The sequence below is a fragment of the Corvus kubaryi genome, unplaced genomic scaffold (assembly GCF_017639235.1).
Source record: "Corvus kubaryi isolate FWS band 111438036 unplaced genomic scaffold, C.kubaryi_AGA036_p1.0 37354, whole genome shotgun sequence".
NCBI classification, from domain to species: Eukaryota; Metazoa; Chordata; class Aves; order Passeriformes; family Corvidae; genus Corvus; species Corvus kubaryi.
Genome location: NW_024581116.1, coordinates 885,141 through 911,902, shown reverse-complemented (window position 1 = coordinate 911,902; position 26,762 = coordinate 885,141). Strand labels below are relative to the sequence as shown.

The 26,762-nt window shown below is 42.9% G+C and overlaps 1 protein-coding gene across 1 annotated transcript; it reads left to right on the top strand.

Moving 5' to 3' along the window:
- On the top strand, nucleotides 1-26,762 carry RP1L1 (RP1 like 1; the record flags this gene model as incomplete). The annotated part of the gene is made up of 4 exons (XM_042032959.1): nucleotides 1-189; nucleotides 2,639-3,296; nucleotides 19,658-19,826; nucleotides 21,745-26,762. Coding segments are annotated over exons 2-4 (5,826 nt in total), but the record flags the coding sequence as incomplete, so codon positions are not given.

Sequence of the window (26,762 nt, the reverse complement as noted above, 5' to 3'; positions counted from 1 at the left end):
CCAGTTTGATTGACAGCAAGTAACCTGTTAACATTTTTCCCTGCCTTGTGCAGTGTATTTGATCCTGTAGGTGGCTGGTTGGATGTGTTGCTTTTTTAAATTATTATTATTTGGTTGGTTTTATTTTTAATCCCTTGGATATTTTGTAAGAAAAAGTCATCTTGAGCAAGAGGGATGAAGTATTTCAATGTAAGTACAAAAATATGCATTGAGACTTCTCTTATTTCTCTAAAAAGATGTATTTGGGCAAGATGAGCATTTTCCTTTGCAGATTAGCAGTAGAATTCCCTTCCAATTCTGACCCTTCAAATCGATAATATTAAACTTCTCTGTATGGCAACTGTTTATATTTCCTTTTTTTTTTTTTGTGGATATACGGCTTTGTAAGAGCAGATCTGACAGACCCTCTAGGCTGGGGTGGGTAATCAGCTCTATCACCCAAAACTCAAGGAAAAATATTCTTTTAAATCAGTCATCTGTGAAATTATTCCCCAAGAAAAGTAGTATTGGGAAAGTGTGTTATGGTTTGCCTTGTATTTAGTTTTTTCTGTACTTCTTACAATATGATTTAACAGCTTGAAAAATGTAGAATAAATCCTTGGGAAGCAGTTTAGATTTCTGGGAATGCAGTCAGCATATTGTGGATCACCATTTGTCCAGTGACTACAATTTGGATAATGGGTTTGTTTGGAAATGATGCTGTCGCTGGCTGAAAGCTCCAGTGTGGGGCTTGTGGAGAAAAAGTGAAACCCACCTTTCTGGAAGCCGCTGGAAAATAGAGAAATGAGATATTTTTTCCCTGGAAATGATGAGTTGGAGTGATGAATTGACCTTTCACTGGGAAATAAATAAGTGAATAATTGCTTGGTGAAATGTGGACGTGGAAAGAATAAATCATACTGAAATCTTTTGGGTGTACATGGATATAAATAAAAGCAGGGATTTGTCACAATAATAGTCTTTCAAATGATGCCTAATTTCTATTCTCACCTAGCTGAGCTTAAACTTCCATTTATTGCTGCATTTGCTGTAGTACAACGTGCACAAATATTTCACTTGAGGGTACCGTGGTAGGAGTATAATGGTTTTGTTCTAAAATGTAGAGAAATTCAGCATTTACAGCTTTTTGAATGCTCCAACAGTGACGAAATTCCCATTAGTGACAGTGGGCACCAAACCGATCCTCCAAAGAATGAATTGTGATTATCACAATTATTCATACTAGAACGTCATTCAGCTGCTGCAAGAGGGGTAACCAGGAGCAAACTGGAGGAACCATGTAATTATAAATACATTTACTGTTTTCTAATTCATTTGTAAGCATTAAAAAGTTTCCTTTCTTGTAAGAGATATTTTGGAAGTTACAATAGAAAACTGATGCCAATTAAGAATAGAATTTGGAAAATAAATTGGATATAGATGTCTGTGGCCAGAACCCCCTTCAGCAAGTTATAATTCTACTGATCCCTTACTAACAATTCAAATGGTTTCCTATCTGTCAGCAGATAAATGACCAGAAGATGACATTTCTAAGTGCCATTTTTAGAGTCTCCATTTAAGTCTGAGTAATTAACTCAGAGTAAACTGGGGAATCACTGTTCATATTCATGAAATAAATGTGTTGTGCTCATTACAGCCAATATTTTAGCAGTTGTAAAAATAGTGTTAATTCTTTTTTTTTTTTTTTCATGTCAAAATCAAAGTGTCTTCTTTTTTTGGCATAATAGTTTCATTCCATATGAGGTCTGAATTTTTTAGCAATTGGCTTCCATGACAATGGATTTGATAAGGGAAAGTAACAAAGAGTCTCGTCTTCATCAGGAAAAAGACATTAAAAACACTTGTGTTCAAAAAGTGGGATGCAACCACCAGACTGAAACACCAAAATCAGTTTATTTATGAAGGACACCAACTGCCCCAACAAAAATTGGGCAGATCATCTCCAACCAATTTCAAATTTTCCCACAGTTTAGCAGAACCAAATTTTGTAGTTATTTTTGATGTCTTGTAATATTTGTTACTTGTTTCCATAATTGCCAGAAATTTTTCATCCAGAACTCAGCACATTTTGGCATGGCCTCTTCTAAAACCAGATTGCTCTGCCCCTCAGTGAGCTCAGGACTGATTGTGTGCTACAAAGTGTAATCACAACATGAAGAAATTCAGTTTTGTTTTGGTTTTTGTCACATTCCAGTCCACAGGGTTAAAGGGTTACATGAGAATCTCAGTGCTGTGCTTGTAAAAATAAAGCTGAAATAATCACTGTCTCTGATAATTTCAGAGAAAACCTCAAAAATATAATCAAGGAAGACACAAAATTCCAAAGGACAACAATACACTTCTTGTGGGTTTCACTTGGTGTCTGACTCATGCTTTTTGTGCCTCAGGGGCCACTGACGCTGTCTGGATTCCCACTGGAATCTGCAGGACCAGGAGGGTTTGACTGTGATGAGCAGGGTTATGGATGCTCTCCCTGCTGTGCTTCTCTGTATCTGCCTGATCCATGAGTTCCTAAGACTTGTTGGTACAATCTACTCGTGACGGAGCTGATGTGAGGAGCACAAACCTTGCTCCAGCATCAGGCTCCAATCCTGTGTGACTCAAACAAACCCCAATCCGTTTTTCCTTCTCTTTGCAGTTACCTTTAAACAAGAGGGATGACTCAGGTGCCTGCTGACTACCTGTCAAACACCAGCTCCTACAACTATGAGCCACCCCTCCCCTCCGTGGCTCGGGCCAGCACCCTCACCAGGGTCCCTCCAGCCAAAAAAATAACATTCTTCAAGAGTGGAGACCCTCAGTTTGCAGGAGTCAAGATGGCCATCAACCAGCGGAGCTTCAAGAGCTTCCACGCGCTCATGGACGACCTCTCCCATCGGGTCCCACTGCCGTTCGGGGTCCGGACCATCACCACCCCACGAGGAATACATTGCATCAGTGAGCTGGACCAGCTGGAGGATGGAGGATGCTACCTGTGCTCTGACAAGAAGTACGTGAAGCCCATCAGCATCACCTCTGGGGGACACAGGCCGGCCCCGCCACGGAACAGTCGCCCCTCCAGCACCACGAGAAGAGTGGCTCAGGAGGGCAAGCTGGAAGATTATTCCACACCTTTCACTTACCATGGCCCCAGAATACCCAAGAAAATGACTCTGGTTAAGAATGGGGAAAGTGGATTTCGGCGCTCCATCATCCTGAACCGCAGAAATGCCCGCAGTCTCAAAACACTCCTGGATGAGATCACGGAGATCCTGCAGTTTCCAGTGAAGAAGCTCTACACTGTTGATGGGAAGAAGGTAAATATCTCTGTGCTGGTCAGTTGTTCAAACAGAGTCATCACATTCCCTGTGATGAAAATCCTTTAGCTCATGGGTCCAAAAGTTTACCTACATTACCTTAATCCTTCAGATTTTGTCACAATAAAAGCTTCCCCATTAATTACACAAAAGTTTGATGTAGAATAATCTTGTTCAGCCACTCAAGAACTTCATTCCAAATATTGTTTGTGGTCAATAGGAGGTTTAATGTTTTGCACGTGGGCATAAAACCCTAAATAAACTTTTAGTAATGGAGTTTCCCACCTTTTCCTGGGAGGCATGTCCCAACAAAGGTTCAACTTTTCCATACCTGACCACTGGGAATTCGACAGAATAAGGTGGCCCTTAGGTAGCACCTTGTGGTTGCACAGCTCCCCGCAGAACAGGGTCCTGCTCATTACGTGGGATTCTCAACATTATGATAAAATAACCCATTAAGGCATAAGTAATTGAGGATTGAGTGGGATCAAGAGACACTTTTTGTATTGATAAATTGGTGAATCTGCTGTTGGGGAACACTTATAATAAATTCAGGGCATGACAATCTCTTCATTCTTCTGTTCCCAAAGGAATTTCCTGACAAACCTGAGATTCTCTTGACTTCTTCTCCATCTCTTTTTAGCTAACTAACCTTTACTTCCATTTTTTGAAGGGGTCTCAAGAGTTATCCTGACTTCTGCCTGTCCCTGCAGCTGAATGGAGATTCCCAGCTCCTTTGACACCTTTCCCACCTTTACAGGGCTGAGTGCCAGCTCCTCAGTGGTAAAAACACAACCACTTGTGGTGTCACTTTCTGTGCCAAGTGACTGAAATGACCCAAGTTCAAGTGACCCATTATCCAGGAGGGGAAAAAAGTGCAGGAATATTTTGCAATAAAATAATTTTTACCTGGCACAGGGAGGGGAAGGTGCAGTAGGAAGGAGAGAGGGAGAGGATAATTTAAGCCATCCTTCCTGGTGGAAGCACCATGTCTTATCATAGAGCTTTCTGCTGTTCCCACCACTCTGGAAAGAGCTTCCAACCAAACCCAGTCCTGCTACCTAGATATTTTGTAATCTATGGATAACTAACTTATTTTGCCTTTGATTTCTCCAGTTTTCAAGACTTTGACTCCTGTTCAGTCCAGATGGACATAATAATCTTGAGAGCTGATAGCAACTCCCTCTTCTTCAATTTTTGAGAATTTTCACTGATTTCTCTAAAGAAAAGTTTTGCCTTCTACTTCTTAGTGCAGTCTTGATGTTCCCCTTGTAATTCCTAAATGAATTTCCCACAATTTTCCTTCTACTCATTATAAACACCAGTACTTTAGGTGGGATATGCACTCAATGAGCACTCTGTAAACACAATATCTTCAACTTGATGATCTTGGAGGTCTTTTCCAACATTTCCACACAGAAATGTGTGGATGAAACACCGCCACTTAATCTCTCCACAATCCCTTCAGGTTCGGGTTTCTTAATATGAAAATTTTCATTACTGTTTTGTCAATAAGGAGTTGATTTTCTGTACCTTAATAATTTGAGTTTCACTCCTTTAATTCCTGTGCAGAATATCACAGTGGTAGGTGACGGTGGGTCCAACATCACCAACATTATCAGCTGCCACATAATTAGGAGATATGTGATTATTAATACCTTTCCTGGGAATCTTTTACAGAGATATTTTTGGCCATTATTAATTTTTAGTAATTTACCTCCAGCTTTTTAGCTGTTCCCTACTGTTCATTTAACAACCATTCCTATTAGGGCTTCCTGTTACTCTAGGCTTGGGTGCAAAGCATCACAAAAAATTTGCTCTGTCTTGGATTTTCCAATCTTTTCTTTTCACTTGGATTCTCTAAAGTCTGTTCTTCTTTTAAGTTTTCTTGTCATATCTCAGCTTCAAGACCTCTGTTTCTGATACACAGAGGTATCTGTTGTGTCTGAGTTTTCACCAGATGTAACTGTTTCACTGAGGAGTGAAAATAGCAAATTCAATGCACAAATTTGTGAGCTTTCCTGAAATAACTTCCTTCCCCTGGAGCTGGAGTTTAATTTTAGCTGTACATCTTGTCTTTATACTTAAATTTACATTTTCTTTTAAAGCCAATGTAAAGAAACTTCCAGTCTTCCATGATGGTTCAAAGGTATCTCCATGTTTCATATTTCTTGAGTATTTTCTTTTTTCTCACGTTATTCTCTTTGAAGAATAATTCAGATTCTCTTTAAATAATTTTGTAAACTTCTTTTACGCCAATTATCTATTTTTTTCCCCCATGACTTAGTACAGAGATCTTCCTGGGAAAGAGGGCTGAGATTGAGTGGAACAGTAACTTTTGATACTTTTTTCCACATTTTGACAGATTAGCAGAATAGTTCCTCAGCAATGCATCTGGACTACTGCTGAATTGACTTAGTCTGTCTCAGAAAAACAAAATTCACAGCATTTAATAGCAGGTACACAGTTTCCCTTTTGCAGCCAGTTTTTCCTTGATCTCTTGAAAACCAAACACAAAAAGAGGGGGAAAATCTCCCGTCCTACATGTTAGTCAATCTTCCATCAATGGAAGAGCCATTCATGACCTCAGAGTGTTTGTTCTTCAATCTCCTTTTGTTTCTTCTACTACTGTAATTTCAGATGTAAACTTAAATCCTAAAATGAGTTTAATCACCTCTGTCCCAGTGGCTCTGTTTTGATCTTCTCCATTTTAATATTTTTACCATTTTGTTGAGTAAATTCAGGGTGTTTCAAGATTACAAATCTTTATGTGGGTATAAACATAGACACACATGGAACCACCTTGTTTTGTGTTCCTTTCATGGAGTATTGATTTGAGAAAGGAGAGAAAAGTGTTTTCTTCCTTTTGTAGTCCACAAATTTTTCCAGCAAACTTCTAAGTTTAGTTCAACCGTAACTCAAAGTTAAATCATAGAATCTGAGAATTTTAAAGCCCTGATTCCCATGGAAGGAAATCCAGTTTGGTTCTATTGATATTTACATATTTCCATTTTCATTCTAACACCTGAAGCCTTGAGTGAGGTGAAACCAGTATTTTTAATCCTAGATATCAAGCAGATTTCCTACTAGGAAATCCTAGTCCCACTGAAGAAAGTAGGTCTGAAGTGCTGGAACATTCATTTCGTTAGGGAAAATAGCCCATTTTTCCAAATTAACCAAGATTTTTCTTGCCTAGAAATTTGATGAATATCAGACTGGAGAAAAATTTAATTCAATTTTAGGTAAGGAAAATAAGTTAAATTTTCAACAAGAAAAAAGGTATAAATCATAAAGCTTTTTTTTCAGGTCAAGCCACTCATTGGTGTTTTCCAGGTGATTAACTGGATATAATCGGATTAACTGCCCAAATAGAGAAATTTGTTATTTAAGTTAACATTGACACACAATTAACTGACCAATGAAACTTTGAGCACTAAAATATAGACAGTCCTGGACTAAATTAATTCATCTAAATCTGACTAGCTTGTGAAGCAGTTAGGACGGGGGGACATTTTGCCTGTGAGACCCTATAGAAGATTGGAAGAGTAACTTCGACTTGTCACATAAATTAACCCAGGCCCAAGTTTTCTTACACTGGTTCTAAAGTACTACAGATATTTAGATATTGGCAAACATAAGACACGGGACTTTACATCAATTGGCTGATGAGACTGTTGGAAATCACAGTTTTCCTAATTTTTACTGGGAACATCAGTTCTACACTAAAAAAAAGAACCAGGTGTGCAGATACCTCAAGAAAAAGAACAATTGTGGGTTGTCTTCTCCACGAAATGACCTTTTGGCTCCATTCTAGGAAGTTTTTATACCACATAGTGGGTTTTCTTCCTCATGGTCTAAACCACAGGAATGCACCTCTGTTCAGATCCTCACTGCCTGCCTCTGGAGAGGGAAGGATGTCTCTGGGGACAAAGAGACAGGGATCACAGAAAGGGCAGAAATCCTCCCAGGCTGTAAGAAATGACGTGCAGGATTATGAGGCAGTAACAGAGGATTTCCCTTACAAATGGCAATTATCCAGGACCCACCAGCTGAACAGTCATTAAGACTTTGTTAAGTCACAGGAACCCAGCACCATGACTGTGTCCAGGCACAGATGGCCTGATTTCTGAATCATGAGGCCTTCCTTTTACTGGCTGTCCTAAATTAAAACAAAAACCAAACCAAACCCTTCCTTAAAATCCAACGCTCCTCCTCACATGGCGTTTGAAACCACACTGTGAGATGGCAAATAGTCTACATAGTTTATGGCTACTGGTGGCAATTACCAAGAGCAGCTCAAATGGGATTTATCAGCCCTCAGAAGAGTTTTCCAGGGGATGTGGCCAGTTTTATGTTCGCTGGAGTCAGGCCGAGGTTGAGATGTTTTTCTGTTTGGGTGCACTCAAGGCTGACTGTAAGTTGTTACATTTGATGAGTGAATGTGATCCGGTTTTGTTGTGTGGAAAGGTCTAGTGGATGACCAGAAAGACTCGATTTTGCCTCAAATTCTCCAAGTGAGAACGTTGCAGAAGGAGCACTGTGTGCCACCGATTTTCCATGGGGGATCAGGGAATTGCTGTTCAGGTTAATCAGCGGAGCAATCATGAGTTAAAGAATGTTTCCCCAGGCACCACGAACTGGAGACTGTAAAGGATTAATTATTAGAAACTACTCAGGGTAAGAACCCTCAGTTTTCTCCTGTATTTGTGTGGAATTTGGCATGGGATGCACTTAGGCAAGACCAACCATTCTGGGGCAAATCAAGCTGTCTTCGACCATGTCCTAGTCTTGGAGAAAGACAGAATGGCCCAAATACACCTTCTCTGGTGTATCTTCCCAGCCTCCAGCAACCTGTAGGGTAAGATCTTCAGCCCAAAGCAGCAGAATGGGCCTACACGGCTGTTCCAGTAGCCAGAAGAGTATCAGGGCACAGACTCTGGCATCAAATGGAACCACCTGTGGATAATCACACACTCTAGCACCCAAAATAGGGTCTAATTCCCACAGGGGTGGCCACCTTCAAGCCACTTCTTAGAAAAGCTCCCTGGCATGTGTTAACTCCCAGATCTGCCCAGGAATTGCTTGGGAGAGTGCCAGTTGATCCAGGCTTTAAATGCACTAAAGACTACTCTAGGAAGAGTGGTAGAGGCAACGCTCTTCCAGTGCCCTGGATCCAGAACTGATTTAATTTAGCAGTAAAGGCAGAACTTTTATTTTTAGCTGTTATTAGCCAAACTGGTGGCCTAACCATTATCACTAAGTAGTTCTTGATAATAATGACTGTATTTACAGCGACCTGGGGGTGCAAGGCCAGGAAACAGGCTTGTCTGACATATTTCCTGACTCAGATTTACACATCCATAGAGCCATTCCTAGGACATCTGTAGGCTGCCCGCAGGCATCCTCTCGGCCACTCACATTTGGGCTCTCTACCAAGCTCATCTGTCTTAATGACAGGTGTCATCAAGACCCTGATGGAAGTGCAGGAGGAAAAGGGGATACGTGGGGGCAGATAAGCTGGTTCAAAATGTGGTGTATATAAACAGTGAGAGAAGGGAGGTGATAATTTGCCTCCGTGGGATCATTAATTTTCTGGTTGCACGTTGACGTATTCACTGTGACACTCAGTTTCTGTGCTCAGGTATGAAGGATTGCAACCAATTCCAGCCCCTGATCTGGAGCAAACCGTTGTTATCAAGCAAGCTGTGCCACTTTTCCACCCACTACGTGTGTGACTCATGGTCTAAAAACAAACCACAGGTTTCAGGTTCGATATTCTCTGATTTCGTGCCAAAACCACAATGACTCCAATGAGATTTACACAAGCGATCTGTAAACCTCAGCAAAACTTTCCATGAACCTCATCCACAAGAAGATTCATATCCAGGTGTGTTTTGTGAACCTTTGAGATGCCCTGAGATCATCTGGCCCAGTGCCTTACAACGTAGAGTTAAAGGGACCTTGTGTTTGGCCACTTTCTTATCTAACATGCAGCAAATCTGATACTTTCTTATCTAACATACACCAAATGCAGATGGTTCCTTTAGCCTGAGGAGGTTTTGTTCCTTCAGTAATCATGGAGCAAAGTGTAATTGCTTTCTAATCCTTTTGAATTTAATCCAGGGCAAAGATGTTTCCAATCATGTTATTGAGTATATGCAATAATCACGGAATCATGGAATGTCCTGAGCTGGAAAGGACTCCCAAGGATCATGCAGTCCAACTCCTGGTCCTGCACAGGACACCACAAAAATCCCACAATGTGCCTGAGAGTGTTGTTCAAACCCTCCTGGAGCTCTGGCAGCCCTGGTGCTATGACCACTAATATTTCCTAATTTTTCCTAATAGCAATTTAGAAAATGCCACCACTCATTTATCTTGTCCTTATCGACTTCATTATACAACCAAAATTTTCTGCCATGCTATAGGTACCTCCTCTTGCAACTATTTTTGGCATTTCTGGGTTTTCCCCAAAACAAACTATTTTTGTTTCTAAATGCAAGCGGTTTTGAAAGAAAAGGAATTGAATGTTTTAAAGGTACAATTTTTTCACATTTAGGTTTTCTTCCATCTTAAACAAATTTTAGAAACTACTTATGGGAAAATTACTTCTATAGTTACCCACGTATGGAAGCTTAGAACTCTGGAAAGATTAGAGACAGTTAAAGAAGAAAAAATCACCCAGACTTTTAAAATGCAGATTTTTCAATGCAACAAAGAGCACAAAAGTGCACAACAGCCATTTAGACTTGATATAAAAATCCTGTATGAGGATTTTATTTATGGCAAAATATACTGAGCCAATAAAACCAAATCTATGTCAGTAACAAGTAAACTGCCAGAAAAAAATCAGGGTTCACCAGAAAAAGTTGTGTTACAAAGTATTTCATGAGAAATGTGAAGCTTTTCCTGTTGATGGTTCCCTTTATAGTGCAGAAAAGGAGCACAGAATAAAAGTGGACTTCAGGAGAGTAAGATTTGTCACCATGATCTCTCTATTTATTCATTTGCTGAGAGTACAAAAAATAGCAGAATTCCACCCTCTCCTGGAAAAACTGTGAATTTTCTGTAAGTACTTTCAGTAGAAATCACTGTTTCTGCAAAGAGTTTTCACAGGAAAGTCTGTGGGGTTTTTTCATATGGAAATTAGGTTTTACAAATTCAGATTTTAGAGGTTTTAACGAGTAAAAGTGAGGAAAAGAGAGTATTTTTGCATTTGCATGAATTTTCTTCTTCCTTTTTGGCCTTGAACAGGGAATTCAAAGGATTCTGCTGCAACTCTTAGCAAGGTCTGGAAGTAGAAACCTTCCCACCTTTCCCATTTGTATTGTGGACTTTGCAAATCGAGAGTGAAACCTGGACTCAATAACAAGAAAAATATTCAATTAAACCAAATTTTTTTCAGCTGAATGGGTCTCTCTTTATGCCCAGAGCTTCTGGAGTCCACAGATTGTACCCACAGTGTTTGTGCTAAGAGATATCCAAGATGGCAAGACCATGGATCAATTCCCTATGGATCTGTGAGCTTGATCCAGGAGGGTTTATATCCTCAATCCCAGCTCCTACAGATAACTGGAGCACAGCTATGCCATCCTTCCCTTTTCCCCCCACCGTTTCCAACTGGAATACCTTCTCATCCACAGTGTAAATATTCTCCACACGAAAGGAGCGAGTTTTGACAACTTCTGGTCATGGGGAGAAGCTTGAACTCCCAAATTGGATCCTTCCCACTGACTCAGCCACCACAAGGCTGAGCACAAGAACCAAATGCTTTACATTTTTTGAGGCACGTCAATTTTTAAGCTAATCCTGCCCCAGGAGAGGATCAGGGCAGGCTCTTGGGGTGGAGTGGATGTTACTCTGACTCATCATTTTCAGTGTTGGATGGACCAGATTTAATGAAGCCGATGCCAAAGGGGCAGGTGGGGGACTCTGATTTCAGTCAGAAGGTGAAAAACATCAGCAGCGAAACTTTTCTAGAAAAGCCATCCTCTCTTCTCAGTTGAAATTTGCACCTTTAACAGCAGTTTGCTCTTTCTCTGGCTGTTTCCCAGCTTGAGCAGTGTCAGACCTAATTTTGAGCTGACAGGGTAGGTGGGGAGAGAAAAGACCATCAAAACTTGCATACAAGACCCGTGCACTGTGGAGATCTCCCCACATCAATCCAGCACTTTGTGAAGCCCTTGGGAAACATCCCATAGCCTTCATCAGGAACTAGCTCATCCTGCACAGGGGCAGGACCGGTGGCACCCCTCACACAATCAAAAATTCCAAACTGAACCAGGCTAGAAATCACTTTTCTTCCCATTTTTATCCTCTTCACCTGTTTCTCAAAAGCATGCTTTCTCCATGCCTTCATTTTCCCCATCAATCCTCTTCCTTCCCCTTTTCCCTTTTCCCATGGGGTGTTTCTCTTCTGCTGCTACCCAAGTGATTTTCAACAGCCACTGAATTTCTGATTGCAGTATTTCTCTTGGAATGATGAAAGAGTTCTTCATCCGAAGTATTTCCAGGATGAGACCCAGAATGAGTATTTTATATATGTGCAAATTGTCACACACAGGGAAAGGGCATCCATGAGTACTCCAGAAAAAGCTGCCAGCAGAGCAATAGCTACACATGATCTTTGCCTGTGTTTGACTGAGAAAGCAGAGCAGGGCATTATTGCATTTTTCCTCCCTTTTTCACATATTTTACTTGGCTCTTTGAGTGCTTCATGGCCTTCCAAACTCTCATTTTTTCACGCATCTTTACACTGCGGGCAAACCTGAAGAATGAACAGGTCCTGTCTGTAAAAACCTAGAAGATGCTGATGTTTATAGAAGTGTTGAAATGACAAATTATCTTACATTGCTGCATTTCAGCATCTGGAGCATTGGACTTGCTCCTATTCTCATTAAATAAGCATCAAATAAAGATATCAGCTTGTAATTTATGTTTAACAAATCACTTGCTCTTACGAGAGCCTTGGACGCTGGAATCTGTCCTGATTTAGGATTCTTTCTTTGGTAAAAGAAGGTTTGGGGATGAGCTAATTGTGGCCTTCCAGTACCTGACGGGAGCCTGCAAGATGGAGAGAGACTTTAGACAAGGGCATGGAGTGACAGGACAAGGGGGAATGGCTTCCCACTGCCAGAGGGCTGGGTTAGATGAGATATTGGGAAGGAATTCTCCCCTGTGAGGATGGTGAGGCCCTGGCACAGGTTGTCCAGAGAAGCTGTGGTTGCCCCTGGAAGTGTCCAAGGCCAGGTTGGACAGGGCTTGGAGCACCCTGGGCTAGTGGAAGGTGACCCTGCCCATGGCAGGGGGTGGGATGGGATGATCCTTGAAGCCCCTTCCCACACAAACCATTCCATGATTCTATGTGGATTTGGGGGCCTGATACTTAATTTAGTTTAAGAATCCGTGTGAGTTTTGATTTGGGAGATGGAAGGGATGCTGTGTGCTCTCTTTTGGAGTAATAATTTGGATGCTACCATTTCCAGAGGATTAGATCCATTTCCATGCAGTATTTCCTTGGTCTAAGTTCACTATTACCTCTTGTTCTGTCTTCCTCCTGATGATGGGGAGGACACTTTTGACCCCTGCTGAAGTTAGAGAAAGGGAGAACAAGTCATGCACTTCCTGATTTCTTCCTCCTCCTTTTCTTCCGCTACTTTGCTAATTTGTATGTGGGCATGGAGTGGCAACACCCCATGATTCACCTTCTGACCACAGATTACCCAACCACTCCCCAGAAGAACCACTCTCTAATTCCTCTGGTGGAAAGTTTGGGGAAGGGAGGGGCAAACGGGTTCTTTGCATGAATAAAATGCAAAATTTATCATTGTTAAACCATGATACATCAGTTCAGAGTCTACATGCCTCCAGATTGGATGTGGCACAACCACAAAACAACAGGGCTGTTCACACTCCAAGGAGCTGTAAATGGGAGTGGAAAACAAAATGGAGCCGATGGAAGAGCTTTAGGAAAGGAGGCAGGGAGACAGCACAGGCCATGGACTCAGCCCGTTAGCCTGAGTGGGTCTGTTTCCAGCTTCTTCTGCTTCTCCCATGCATCTCTGAACTCCTCTGGAAGGTGAATTAGCTTATGGACTTGTCCTCTGAACCATGCCTTGCATTATTTCCCCATTCTGTCCTTCTCTCAAATGTCTTTGGTTGGCTGGCAGCCAGCAGAGGGAGAGCAAGGGTGTCTCCTTCACTCTGCCTTCGTCCCAAACTGGTATCTGTGTTCAGCTTCTGAGCTGAGCAAGGCTGAGAGTGGTTCTTTTTTCTCCGGGAAGAGCCAGAGGGAGGCATGTTCTCCACAACAACCAGCTGCTTCCGTGTTTTAGAGGTGTTATGTTTGACTTTCTCCTGTAAAGGTATTGAGGACATTTTATTATGCATTGTGTTGCAGTAGCACCTAGAGGTCCTTGCTGAGATCACAGCAGTTGGTGGGTTCTGTACAGCAAAATTCATGGAGACAATCCATCCTCAATGGATAGCAGCCAGACTGGAAAAGAAAGGGGTATTTCAGAAGAGAGATGTGTTTTCCTTTACACCTCACTTGTGGTGACCTACCCAGTGGAGCTTAATGTCTGTAAAACATTTTTATTGGAAATAAAGTGGAGCTTTTTTGAAACAACCCGTAAATGCCATATCCCACTGGGGCAGGGAGTTCCTGTGGTGGGGGGGTAATGAATCATAAATCATAGAATGGTTTGGGTTGGAAGGGACCTTAAAGATCATCTTGTTCCAACTCCCTGCCATGGGCAGGGACACCTTCCACTGGACCAGGCTGCTCCATGCCTCATCCAACCTGGGCTCTTGTCCAGAACTTCGCTCACGGCATCCATAATCCTCTTAGATCCTGATCCAGAGTCTGTGGAGGTCACCAAGTTTCTCTCCATCCATTACAGTGGGACTTGGGTCAGATTTTACAGTAAGATTGAGAAACCTGATTTAATTTTCAGGGATTATGCAATAAAACTTTAATGGGAGTCTATTCCAGCCCACCAAGTGCCAACTGCTAGACACTGATCCCATGAATTTCGGTGGATTTTTGTCTCTGATCATCCACAGCCTTAATTGTGATTGAGTTACACTGAGGGAACTCCAAAAAGGCTTAAATGGGACCTGAGAGATCCAAAGGAACTCTTTCCTAACCCATCAAACACCTTTATCATAAGCCACCATTTCTCTTCCGTTTTATTCCAGACTGTTCACTTACGGATTAAAATATTCTTGAAGTTCCCATGTTTTGGGATTCAGCTTGAAAATGAAGACACCTCATTTTTTAACTCTGTGAATGAGGTTGATGTTTCCTGCTGAGCTTTCTAGTCTCATATTTATCTTTTATCCTGTCAGCCATCCTCAGGCACATATCGGATACTCTAGAACATCTCAAATTGTTCTAGGAATCTACTAGATTTAGACAACTGCATTGAGATGATTGACTCTGTCATCAGTGAGAGTCAGGCATGTCCAAGGGGGAATATTCCACCTGAAGCAGATGGCTTTCCTGGAGTGAAATTACCTGTCACCCAAAAATATTGGCTGCTCTCCACCAATGTGCAAGAAGCCTTGATTGTAGATGAGTTACAATCCTGTGGGATGAATTAATGGAGAGATGTTAGAGTAGGGCATTCTCTTCTCCGTCACAACTTCTTCAGATGATCACCAGAATTTAAGTATTTACAATCCATTGCCTTTGGGGTTTTTTTAGCTAAACTGTGGTGGGATGTAATACTGTTTTCTTGGAATATCCTGTCATGGGTGCTCAGGAATCATGCTGTGGCAGCCTGAGGGAAGTGAGGAATCTGTTTGGCAGAAGGATTTCCTCACTTGGCTACTGCTTGGAAGAGAGCAAACAGAGGAAAATTTAATATGGGAAAATATCTGTGCTGAGCAATGAGTGGCCACCACTTCATTTCACTGAGGCATCTTCTGATCTTCTCCCACCCTAAAAGAGAGCACCAAATATCTAAGGTCTTACTACTGCTTTAAAATTATAGAATCATCATAGAAATTTTAAGGTTGAACAAGACCTCCAAGATCATGAAGATCAACCTTCAGATGAAACACATCCCCATTCAGTGGCATTCAGATTTCTCCACTATGTGTGAGAGCTAAAGCAGATAAGAACGTTCACCTTCTTATCTTTCAGCTTACCCCACTTTCCCTCAATTCATGTCTCCATGAAATAACATCCACCTCTCCTGCGATAAATCACAGAACCGCGTTATCACTGAGTTTGGAAAAGGCTTCTGGAGGTCATCTCATCAAATCTTCCTTTTCCTACATGTGTTGGAATTCACACTGTTCTCTGCAAGATCATTCCCACCTCTTACCTAATCTGAACAGCAATTCAACAACAGATTATTTTCTCAGAATTTAGTCCCATCTAATATTTCATCTCTTTCTCTGGGGCTCACATGGTTCTGAAACATGAATAGCTACTGTGTCTGCTTTTCACCATGGTCCTACTGCCACATCTTGTAATCTTATCTCTCTCCAAGTTTCTGTCTGATGTCCAGTTTCTTCCCCCAGCATGAAAATCCTTGGCAGAAATTGCGTGGAAAATACAGCTGCACGAGTCATGAAAACTCTTTGGTAGCTGTTGTGTCCAAGAAGAAGAAGAACAGAATCACTTCTCTTGCACAATAGCAAAAAAGAAGCTGGAGCCCCTCTGCTCTGGAGCCAGGCTGGGAGAGCTGGGAGTGTTCACCTGGAGAAGAGAAGGATCCAGGGAGACCTCAGAGCCCCTTCCAGTGCCTAAAGGGGCTCCAGGAGAGCTGGAGAGGGACTTGGGACAAGGGCTGGAGGGACAAGACACAGGGAATGGCTTCCCAGTGCCAGAGGGCAGGGATAGATGGGATATTGGGAAGGAATTGTTCCCTGTGAGGGTGGGGAGACCCTGGCCCAGGGTGCCCAGAGAAGCTGTGGCTGCCCCTGGATCCCTGGAAATGTCCAAGGCCAGGCTGGATGGGGCTTGGAGCAGCGTGGGCTAGTGGAAGGTGTCTCTGCCTTGTCAGGGGGTGGAACTGGACGAGCTTTAATGTCCCTTCCAACCCAAACTGTTCCATGATGATGCTGATGGAAAGAAAGCTCCCAGTTTTCCTCACTTCCCAGCTCTAGGCAACGTGATGCAGGCTCCAGAGAAGCCAGGTGAGACTCTACCACTGCTTGAAATGGGGCCAATATTTCACTCAGCATTTCCAGGAGCAACAGAGGACAGTGGAATGCCTGCAGGGTCAGGATCTGATCCCTTCAGATTATAAATAGTTTTTATACATTCCTTAAAAAGAAGGAAATCCGAGAAGAACCGCATGGGCCTCACCCAGGACACATCGAGTGAGCTGCAAGTTGCTAAATACCGAAGAGGGGATGTGCTGTTTAGCGATTATTCAGCACTAGTAAAAAATGTCATATTGATGGCCCTGAAGACAGATGTTCTCTAGATAGCCCAGGCAGTGACACGTTGAGAGGATGGGATTCCTGCAGAAGTGTGGGAAGGCTCCATGTGGAGCACATGGAATGAACTGTTATCCCAACCCTGCACTGCCCTGAAACAGTGGATGTTGCATTAAATCAATGTGAGAAACAGGATGTATTTAACCCTCAGAAAACATTCAGCTGTATCTACAGCTACCAAAATGTTTTTAACAATGAAGCATTACAAAGGTGAATCTCTGGAATTATTAATTCAAAGAGATGAAGCTTGCAAGACATTAGGAAGAAAATTTACGTTATAGACACAAACACTGCTAAAGTGCTGCTGCTGTCAGAAATACCCTGTACTTCAAATACAGACTATTTTAAGTGACATAACACAAGTGTATTCCATATAAAAGGATGTATGAATTCCCTAACTCAGACGGGTCAGCTCCATGGATCCCTGACTCTCTGTCATTGGCACCATCTATTTTCTGCACGCCCAACGCAGCAGTGATGAGTGTGATTGAAATATCTACACCCAAACACAGAACCATGTAAGAAAATGAGGGCAAAAAATAGCTTTCACTGAAAAAAAAATCCTTTACAAACAGGAACAGTTTCTAAACTTAGTGGGGTTTTAAAGACAGATTCTTTTACATTAGGGATGGAACACATTTCATGCCTATTTTTCTTTTTTTTTCTCTCCCTTTTTTTCCTCTTCTCTTCCTTCTTTTTTATCCTCACTTTTTTTCCACTTGTATAAAATCGGGGGAAAGATTTCATCAAAGGAATAAAAATAAGAAGAAAAATGAACAGAAAAAAAAAAGAACAGAAAAGTAAAGAAGGAAATGAAATATACAGGTGGCGAAAACATGCTCAAAATATTTGGTTTATTAAATTCTAGGCTTTCTATAAACTTTAAAAGTGAGCTAGAAAGATGTTTTTGTTAGGAATAGATAAAGATGTTTTCTTTAGGAATAGATGGATCAGAAGTGGAGTGAACAGAAGCAAAGTGAGATTTGCGAGCTATTTTTCAGCTTCATGGTACCCATCACATGAATTTGGCAGTTTTGCTGCTTTGTGGTGTTTTAATGAAAGTTTCAGTGAGCAAAGCTCTCTTATTTTGGGTTTCATAGCAAACTGGCTGGGCCTAAATCACAAGTGTTGTTAGAACACAAACAGAAAATAAAAAATAATGGGAAGACGATGGGATTTTCCTGTATTTCCACTAAAAAGTTGATGCCGTGTGTTTTATTGTAAAAAATGTTACCAGAAGTGATAAGCTGGATGTAGAATGTGCTTCCATTTATCTCTGTCTTGTTCTTTCACTCTCCACACATTTACCCTCTTATTTGCACCAGATCCAGCACCAATCCCTTGGTGCATCCCATAGTCCTGGTGAAACATCTTGGAAAACTCCAGAGGCATTTCACAAACTGAGGGCTTGGGCTCTGAAGGGGCCCTGGTACTTCATTCCTTGGCTGTAACAATATTTAGAGGCCGAGGTCTGTCCGTCATGCGCTGTTATTTCAGGCGCATGTGACAACTGCAAAACTGTCGTCGCTGCTCCTCTGAGATTCCTTATCTTGGTTCTCATTAAGGGGATGATAATCAAGTGACAAGGTGAGGTCAGGGTGCATCTTGCTGAGCCCACCACTGGCGCTGGCTTAGTAACCCATGGAGCGATCACCTCTTGTTGAGGTTTTCTGTATGCTCTAGAGACATTCTCCTGATGTAGCCGGCTGAGGAGGAAGGGACATCCCAGATTATGGAGACCCCTGGCAGCACAAAGCTGCCAAATGTTGGCCACTTTAAAGTCCTCTCAGACAGCAAGAGAGATTTCTCCTTCTTTTGAAAGACATCAAGTATTTTAGCTGAGAGCTCAGCTTCAGTCTTTCAAATGAGAGGCTGCAGAAACAAGATGGAAGATGAGTCCAGCATTTGTCTGCCCAGTGCTTCCCACAGGACTGATTCCCGTTCTTTGAGAGAGACAATTGTATTTGGGTAAAAGTAGGATGGGGCTCTGAGAAACCTGATCCAGCTGAAGATGTCCCTGCTCATTGTAAGGGGTTGGACTGGATGGCATTTAAAAAGTCCCTTCCAACCCAAACTATTCTAGGATTCCATGGGAAGTGACTCACGAAGGACTTGGTGTGTAATCCAGGAACAGGTCACATGGTGAGGATGAAGGGTGAGAACCTGAGTTCTCGTGGAGGAACAAAGATTCCTTCACAGGCACTTCCCACGCTGGGGACAACGTCCTTTGTTGTCCACCACTGAGGCAATACTTGGGCTTATAACTGAGGCAGTATTTGAGAGAATATTAGGGGAAGCCACAGCTCTTGTCCCTCTTCTGGAGCAAGAAAAGGATCAACTAAGGGACAAAATGAGATGTAGCATTTTTCAGGTAATAAAAGCTGCCCCATACAGGAATTAGAAGAATTTAAATGTTATAATTCTCTGTAAGGGAAATGGAAACATCTCCACTTCCACCCTCTTCCTCACTACCACGTGGAATATACCTAAATTTTTCCCAGAATATGTAAAATCTTATATAATATATAATAAATGAGATATAGTCTCCCTTAGGCAATCTCTCCCACCCCTTCCCCATCTTAGGAAATCTGATCAAAGCATAGCAGAGCTTCTCTTTCAATGGAAGAATTCTCCAGTAAGCTCTGGTAGACCCCAAAGCTCTCCAGAACCACGTTTATTTTCATTGAATCACAGAATATCCTGAGTTGGAAAGGATCTACAAGGATCATCAAGTCCAGCTCCTGGCCCTGCACAGGAAAACCCCAAAAACAGAATTGCATGCCTGAGACCATTATCCAAATACTCTTTTATTTAGGTGGCAGCTCATTGCCAATTGGTTCCAGGCCTGGAAGAGCCAAACTCTTTGGTCTGGGCTCATGGTGCTCCACTTGCTGTTCCCTTTGCAGATCGACAGCATGCAGGCCCTGCTCCACTGCCCCAACGTGCTGGTGTGTGTCGGCCGGGAGCCGTTCAAGCCTGTATCCATGGAGAATTTGAGGAAACACTCAGTGGAGAAGCTGCCCAACCTGCCTCCCTGCTCCAACAATGGCAACAATGTCAACGAGAACAATGAAAGTAAGAAAACCTCGGGGCCATGTCGCACAGTCGTCCCCGGGCCTGTGTCCCACAACATGGGGATTACAGGCCCCTATTGTGCTGCCCCAATGTGCAGATCTCATGTGGAAAATGCACTTCCCTCTCCCTGCCTCCCAGGCCTTTCCATCCTCCCCTTCTTTTTCTCTGGTTTCCTTGTAGGATTTCCTCCCTACACCCCCCAGTCTTTCTTTTACATGCTCCCCATGTCTGGCTGACTTCCCTTCCTCTTTCATATCTCTGGGTCTCCTTTTCCTTCCAGAACTCCCTCCTTTCCTGTGCCTGTCCCCATGGACCCTCGAGATTTCCCACGAATCCTCTATCCCCTCGTTGTCTGTCCTATCATGCCTTCCCTCCTGCATTTTCCTGCACCAGGACCAGAGGCTGCCCTGGTTCTGTCAGCAGGAGACTCAGTTTCTCCTGCAGGCTACAGCTGCCCTTTTGGCAACAAAGAGTGTTTTTTATGGAAAGATTATGTTCAGGAAGGAGGATGTTATGGATTATTCAGGATTATATTTCTTTGGCAGTCCATCATGACTTATCTAAGGTCACAGGTATTTAAACCAGCCACACTCAGTAGCCCGGGAAAAGAAACTTCCCAATTCCACAGGACAATTAATATCACCTGTATTAAGGATTTACTGTAGGATGAAATTAAATGTGCTCTAGAGGTGCATCTGTTTCTCTCCATTGTCAAAACCAGGAGCTGGGAAAGATTCATTTGTGTGTTGCCAACAAGCTGTAGAAACTCAAGGACAGAGGCATTCTACGCTCATTGTCTGAGACATAAAAAATTGGAGGGACACATGGAAATAAACTGGAGCTTTGCCTATCAAGAGAGCAAATCCATCAGTTCAATCAAAAGGATGGTGAAGGAAGAGCTATTTCATGTGATTTTGATGTGCTCCTGTTCAACACTTTCTTCCTAAAATGCCCTCCATTCAGCTGCATATCCACATGCCCATGGAGGGACAGGATTGTCCAGTTATATGTACGAGGAAATTTTAGAGAAATATATATTAGAAACAACACAGATTAATGTCTTGCAAGACAGCCTGATAGCAACGTATTCTGCTTGAAATGAAGGAACCTAAATAAACCTGTGCAGATCACTGCACTGGGCCATAAAGACGTTCTTCCAATGGCAATTCCTAAATTCCCTTATTCTCATTGATTTCTTCTACAACTCCCACTATTTCTCTTTGCAATCATCACTAGCTTACAATTACTTTCTATTTGTTCTTTATGTTTTAATAAGAATTATAGCTATTTTTAGTGGTACATCCCTGCAGGGACTGAGTGTTGCTCTGGTCTACATGGCCACACATTTCTTGGAATATGAGTGGAGAAGTGGATGATGCACAACAAATGTGTGACCCTTGATATCCAGATAAGGAAGAGGGTCACTTCTCCATGTATTTTTCCCTGGTTAAACAAGAAGAATGAAAACTTACACGGTTAAATAAAGGAATATTTGCAATGTGATAAAATGCCCAAACTCTGGGACTAAATTTCTCTGTATGTATATATATATTTTTTTTATTTTTCTTAATTTTACTTCCTGGCATGCACTTAATAAAACAAAGTGTTTGTGTTTCAATTTGTTTTTTAAAATAAAGTTAAGGTGTAGAAGATTTTATTGCAGATTATTAATTCAAAACTTAACATTTACAAGGAAGTTGGATTAGATTATCCCCAGAGGTCCCTTCCAACCTTAACTATTCTATGATTAATGGATATCACTTAGTCAAAGACAAATTTTCAAATTATGTAAATTGGCATAGGCTTGGCTTTAATGGAATAACATCAGTATTCACTGGTTTGAGGGTTTGACTTATATATTATTTTGTGTCACCTTTATGTGAGTTATCTCTCTCCATCTTTCTTTTCTTCACTCCAGTGAACTTCGGACTGAAAGCCAAGAAAAGCATTATCCATCCACGGTCAGCATCCAGCAACAGGTCGATGAGATTTTCCTTGTCATCAGAAAAGTCGTACCCCAACGGCCTCGCAGCCTCTCCGGACAACGGGGCACCCTTCTCCAATGGCTGCCCTCACCCAAAACCTGGGGACCTGGTCCAGTCCTTGGTCAACGATGACATCGAGAAGCGGGTCCACGTGAACAAGGACGGGAGCTTGTCTGTGGAGATGAAAGTTCGCTTCCGCTTGCTCAACGACGAGACTTTGCAGTGGTCTACCCAGATCAAAAAGTCCAACTTGATGAACCAGCTGCCTTGTGAAGAGTCAGGGGTGGAGGAGGACAGTGGAGTAGATCCCCTACAGAAAATGAACCCAGAAGCCAGCTCAGAGGCAGATGATTCCTTATATCCCTGTGATATCGATTCCTACATGTCCAAACTTGAGGAATCAGAATGTGACGAGGCCCACTGTCACAGCTGTGGAAAGAAACACCGGGACTATGACATTTGGAAGAACCCCATACACACATCCCAGAGGGAAGAGCCCAGTGTGCAAAGCACCTGGCACACGCGATCGTCGTGCTCCAGCACATCTTCCCGGAGGAGAGTAGTCCACAAAAAAATGAAGTCTGTGGATAGCATCTACACCACGTCCAGTGAGGAGTACTCTGAGCACATTGTGCAAGAGTCCTCATCCTACTCAGAGACTATAAAGAACAGAGTGGCATATCGATCTGTTAAAAAGTGTATGTGCCGAAGTGATTTATCTACAGGTGCTTCCAATGGAGAAGAACAGCAGGAACACACTCGGACAAGCACAGGAAACAGCCAGAGACCTTCATCCTTGGGCTTGATGTCACATTCAAGCTGTGAAAACAACCTGGATACTCAAGACACCTCTGAAGACCATGAGATCACCAAAACCATTTCACAAAATGAGGATGAAAATTGTTTCGAAGCTTCCTCTGTGAAGTGCTTGAAGGGTGATGCAGAAGAGATTGAAAGCAGCAGAGTTGGGAGTGTCATGTCCAGGTCATCCCTGCAGTCCAGGCAGAGCAAGAAGAATGGGTGTGAGGAAACGAGCAGTGTGGGCAGGAGCATGTCCTCCTCAAGCCTTCAGAAGGCAAATCAGGGAGACAACACCCAGTGCTCCAGCCCTGCCAACAGCGTGCACAGCAAGTCCAGTAACGGCACCATGCCAAAAGAAAAGAGTGAGCAGGGTGACCCCTCTGATGAAAACCCAGTGGTGTCCTCCTTCTCCAGTGAGTCCTTCCCCAAGAAAGAGGCTGAAGAGGTGGAAGCAGAGCAGGAAGAAAGTGAAGTCAATGAAGCCAGCTCAGTGTCAGCAAAAACAAAGCCAAGCCAATCAATCAGGGGTGAGAGCAGTGAAGGGGAACGATGTTCTACACAAGGAACCCACCATTCCAGGGCTAGTGACAGGAACAGTAAGAAAAGTGGCAGTGATGAGAACGTTCCATGCAGTGTCTCTTGCTCTTCCAGAGGGTCCAAAAAGAGCAAACACAGCCATGTTCATTTGGATGCACAGTCTGAAATATCTGTGTCTTCACTTGAGTCCACTCTGAATAAAAAGAAGCATTCCCTACATGCAGATGATGGGAGATCAGGCAGCAGAGCATCAGTTTTTTCCAAAAGCTCGTGTGAAACCAAGAAAAAATCTGTTGGAGATGCCACGTCTCGTAAGTCAGGATCTCTTCACTCAAACATTTCATCTACCAGTGAAGCAGAGGCAACTGGAGGTCCTGCTGAAGAGAAAAGTTCAAAAAGTACTGCCAATGGCTGCAGTGAATCCTCAAAAAGCTCAAAGAAGAGAAGCCATAAAGAAGAAAGCAACAGGCCATCATCCCTCTGCTCAAGTTCTTCAAGTCCTAATGGAAAAGCTGGAGAGGGTCATGCCAAGATTAGTTCAGAACTCTCTTCTTCAAAACAGGGAAGCATGAGTGGGAGTGTATGTTCAAAAGTTGACCACCCAGCTGAGGATGGGATTAGGAATGGAAATCCTACAAGTAGCTCCTCAAGAGTCTCTTCAAAGTCAGAAATAAAAGATAAATGCGTGTCGACACAGATATCCCAGGAAACTGATGATAGGTGTTCACAATCAAACATGTCTCTATCTTCAAAATCAAGGCGGACAAACAAGAACAATCTTCATGTGAAGGTGTCAAACTCCAGCCGGGCATCGGTGTCGGAGACTATGTCAGTGTGTAGTCTGCACTGCCCTGCTCCACCAAAAGGGAAGCCAAAGAGAAAAAATATGCGTTCAATCATGTTGAAGAACTCCTCCATCAGTAGCATCGGCACCGAATCCATGCTGACTGCAGGAAAAGGGCAGAAAGAAATTCTGGATTCCTCCAAAGCAACTTCCTACTACTCTAAATCTGCTGCAACTGAAGTAAATGGTCAGAATAATAAAGAGACTGATGATTCTTGTAACAAAAAAGCAGAGGCAGAGGTAGAAGACACAGGCATTCAGGAGGAAGGGGGTGATTTAATGCCATCAGCTCTACCAAATGCATCTCCAGAAGAAGTTGTGCAAGAATGGCTCAGGAAAATCCCTTCAGAAACATTGCTTATGAAATATGAAATGGAAGATGATGGGGAAGAGGAAGGTGCAGAGTCGACCACTGAGGTATCACACTGTACAAATGCTGAGGAAGCCCCAGAGGAGGAAAAAGCTGAGGAAAAGCATGAGGAGGAGGAGGCTGAAAAGGATGAAGCAAATGATGAAGCAAAGGATGAAGCAAAGGATGAAGCAAAGGATGAAGCAAAGGCTGACATGGAAGAAGAGAAAGCAGAAGACACAGCTATTAATGAAGAGGCTGAAGAATGTGTGAACCAGGAAGAAATCTCTGAGGTTGCACCTGAAGCTGCCAAAGCTGAGCAGGCAGAATGCAAGCAGTCAGTTACATCCAGCCAAAATAACAACAAGAGAGACCTGCCATCCTCTGTCCAGACATCTGTCCAGATCATGAAGGCCTTGCTCAGTTCAAAACACGAGACCAAATTTGACCGATCAAACAGTTTGCCCGAAGTGTCCCCCACAATGGGGAGAAAACTGAGTAATTCCGCCAACATTTTGATTACTTGTCTTGCCAGCCTCCAGCTCCTTGATGAAGAGTCAGAGGATCCATCAGAAAACTCAAAACTTTTGAATAAGTCAAGGTACACAGAGCTGCTAAATATTTTTCAAGCCCTGTGGTTTGGGTGCACTGCTGAAAGGAGCAGCCCAAGTTCAGGCCAAGAGGCAAGCGAGCAGGCAAAGCCAGTGTCTGCATCTAAAGCCCCGAAATCCATGGATCATGCCTTCACTCCCATGTCGTCCTCTGGGGTTGATGTTTGCAGTGGCTCTAGTGGCTCAGGAGAAGAGTGCACAGCTGGTGCTGTGTTGGTGGCGCAGAAAACCATGGAATTCAAACCAGCTGAGCAAGTAGAAAATTCAGAGATTGGCACAGAACTGACTGAGGTTGAGGAGAAAAGTAAAGAGGAAGAGCAGCCATCCCGCCCTTCCACAGCCTGCTCAGAGGCAAAAGTTGAGGAAAAAGCAGAGTCTGCTAGAGAGGAGTCTCTAATCCAGAAGGAAGAAGAGAATAAGGAGGATCAGGGCAGTAACTGTGAGCAGGGTCAGGAGGAAGGGGGAGAAAATGAAAATGAAGAAGAAAATAAATTAGCTGAAACTGGAGAACTGGAAGAAGCTGAAGCTGTGAATGATGAAGTCCCACAAGAAAACCCTGAAGAAGCTGATCAGCCAGCGACCACTGATGATGCCAATGTCGGTGATGCTAATGGTGGGACGGAGCTGAAAGATGAGTTGGAAGGGCAGCCCCAAGAAGAGTTGCCAAATGACCCTGAGCCCAAAGTCGATACATCCACCAGTGTGGCCAAATCCCTTGTCCAGCAAAACTCTATGGATCCAGACCCAACTTGGGTCTTGAGACTGCTCAAGAAAATTGAGAAGGAGTTCATGGCTCACTATGTCAATGCCATGAATGAGTTAAAAGTCAGGTGGAACCTGCAAGACAACCAGCAGATGGATGAAATGATACTGGAGCTAAAGGAGGACGTGAGTAAAAGGATACAAAAGAGCATAGAGAAGGAGTTGAGGAAGATCAGAAGTAGGGCTGGAAGGAGAATGCCGAGACCTCCAGAGGAGCCACCCACACATGAGTCCAAACTCCAAACTGAGCAGAGGAGATGGCGACTGCAAACTATGCATAAAAAGTCCCTCTTTGGGGACAAGAATGGCACCCAGACGAGGCTGGAGGAGACGTCAGACTTATCATTCAACGTAGATAAAGATTTTGACCTTAGTGCAGCTTTGGAGGACAGCATTAGCAAACAACCCAGTGAGGAGGAATATTGTCCGTGTGACTCCTGTGTGAGGAAAAAATTGGCTTCCAGACCTGCCAGAGCCCCTGTGGTGGCCACCAATGCTCCGGTCATGAAAGCCTTTGATTTGAAGCAAATCCTGAGGCTGAAAAAAGATGACAATAAGGAAGCCATCATTGCAGAAGAAGCCCAGGACACCAAAACACTTCCCAATGGTTCTGTGGAGGAAGGGGCAGAAAATGAGGAGAAGGATGAGGGGGAACCTCAGGCAGGTGAAACAGAAGCGGAGGAGGATGAAGGAAAAGAACCAGAATTAAATGAAGGTGACAGCACAATGTTGAATGGAGATGGAGAAGAACCTGAAGTAGCAGAGAGTCAAAATGCTGAGGTGGAGGATGAGGCCAAAAATGAAGAAACCAAAGAAGAAGAAGCAGAAGAAGGAGGGGAAGAAACAAAAGAAGGGGAAGAAGAGGAAGCAAAAGAGGAGAAGGAAGAGAAAGAGGAAGAAGAAACAGTTAAGGCCGAAGAGGAGGAGGAAATAGAAGAGGAGGAGGAGAATGAAACTAAAGAAGATGATGAGGAAGTAAAAGAAGAAGAAGCAGAGGAAACTAAGGAGGAAGAGGAACAAAATGATGAGGAAGAGAAGGAAGAGGAA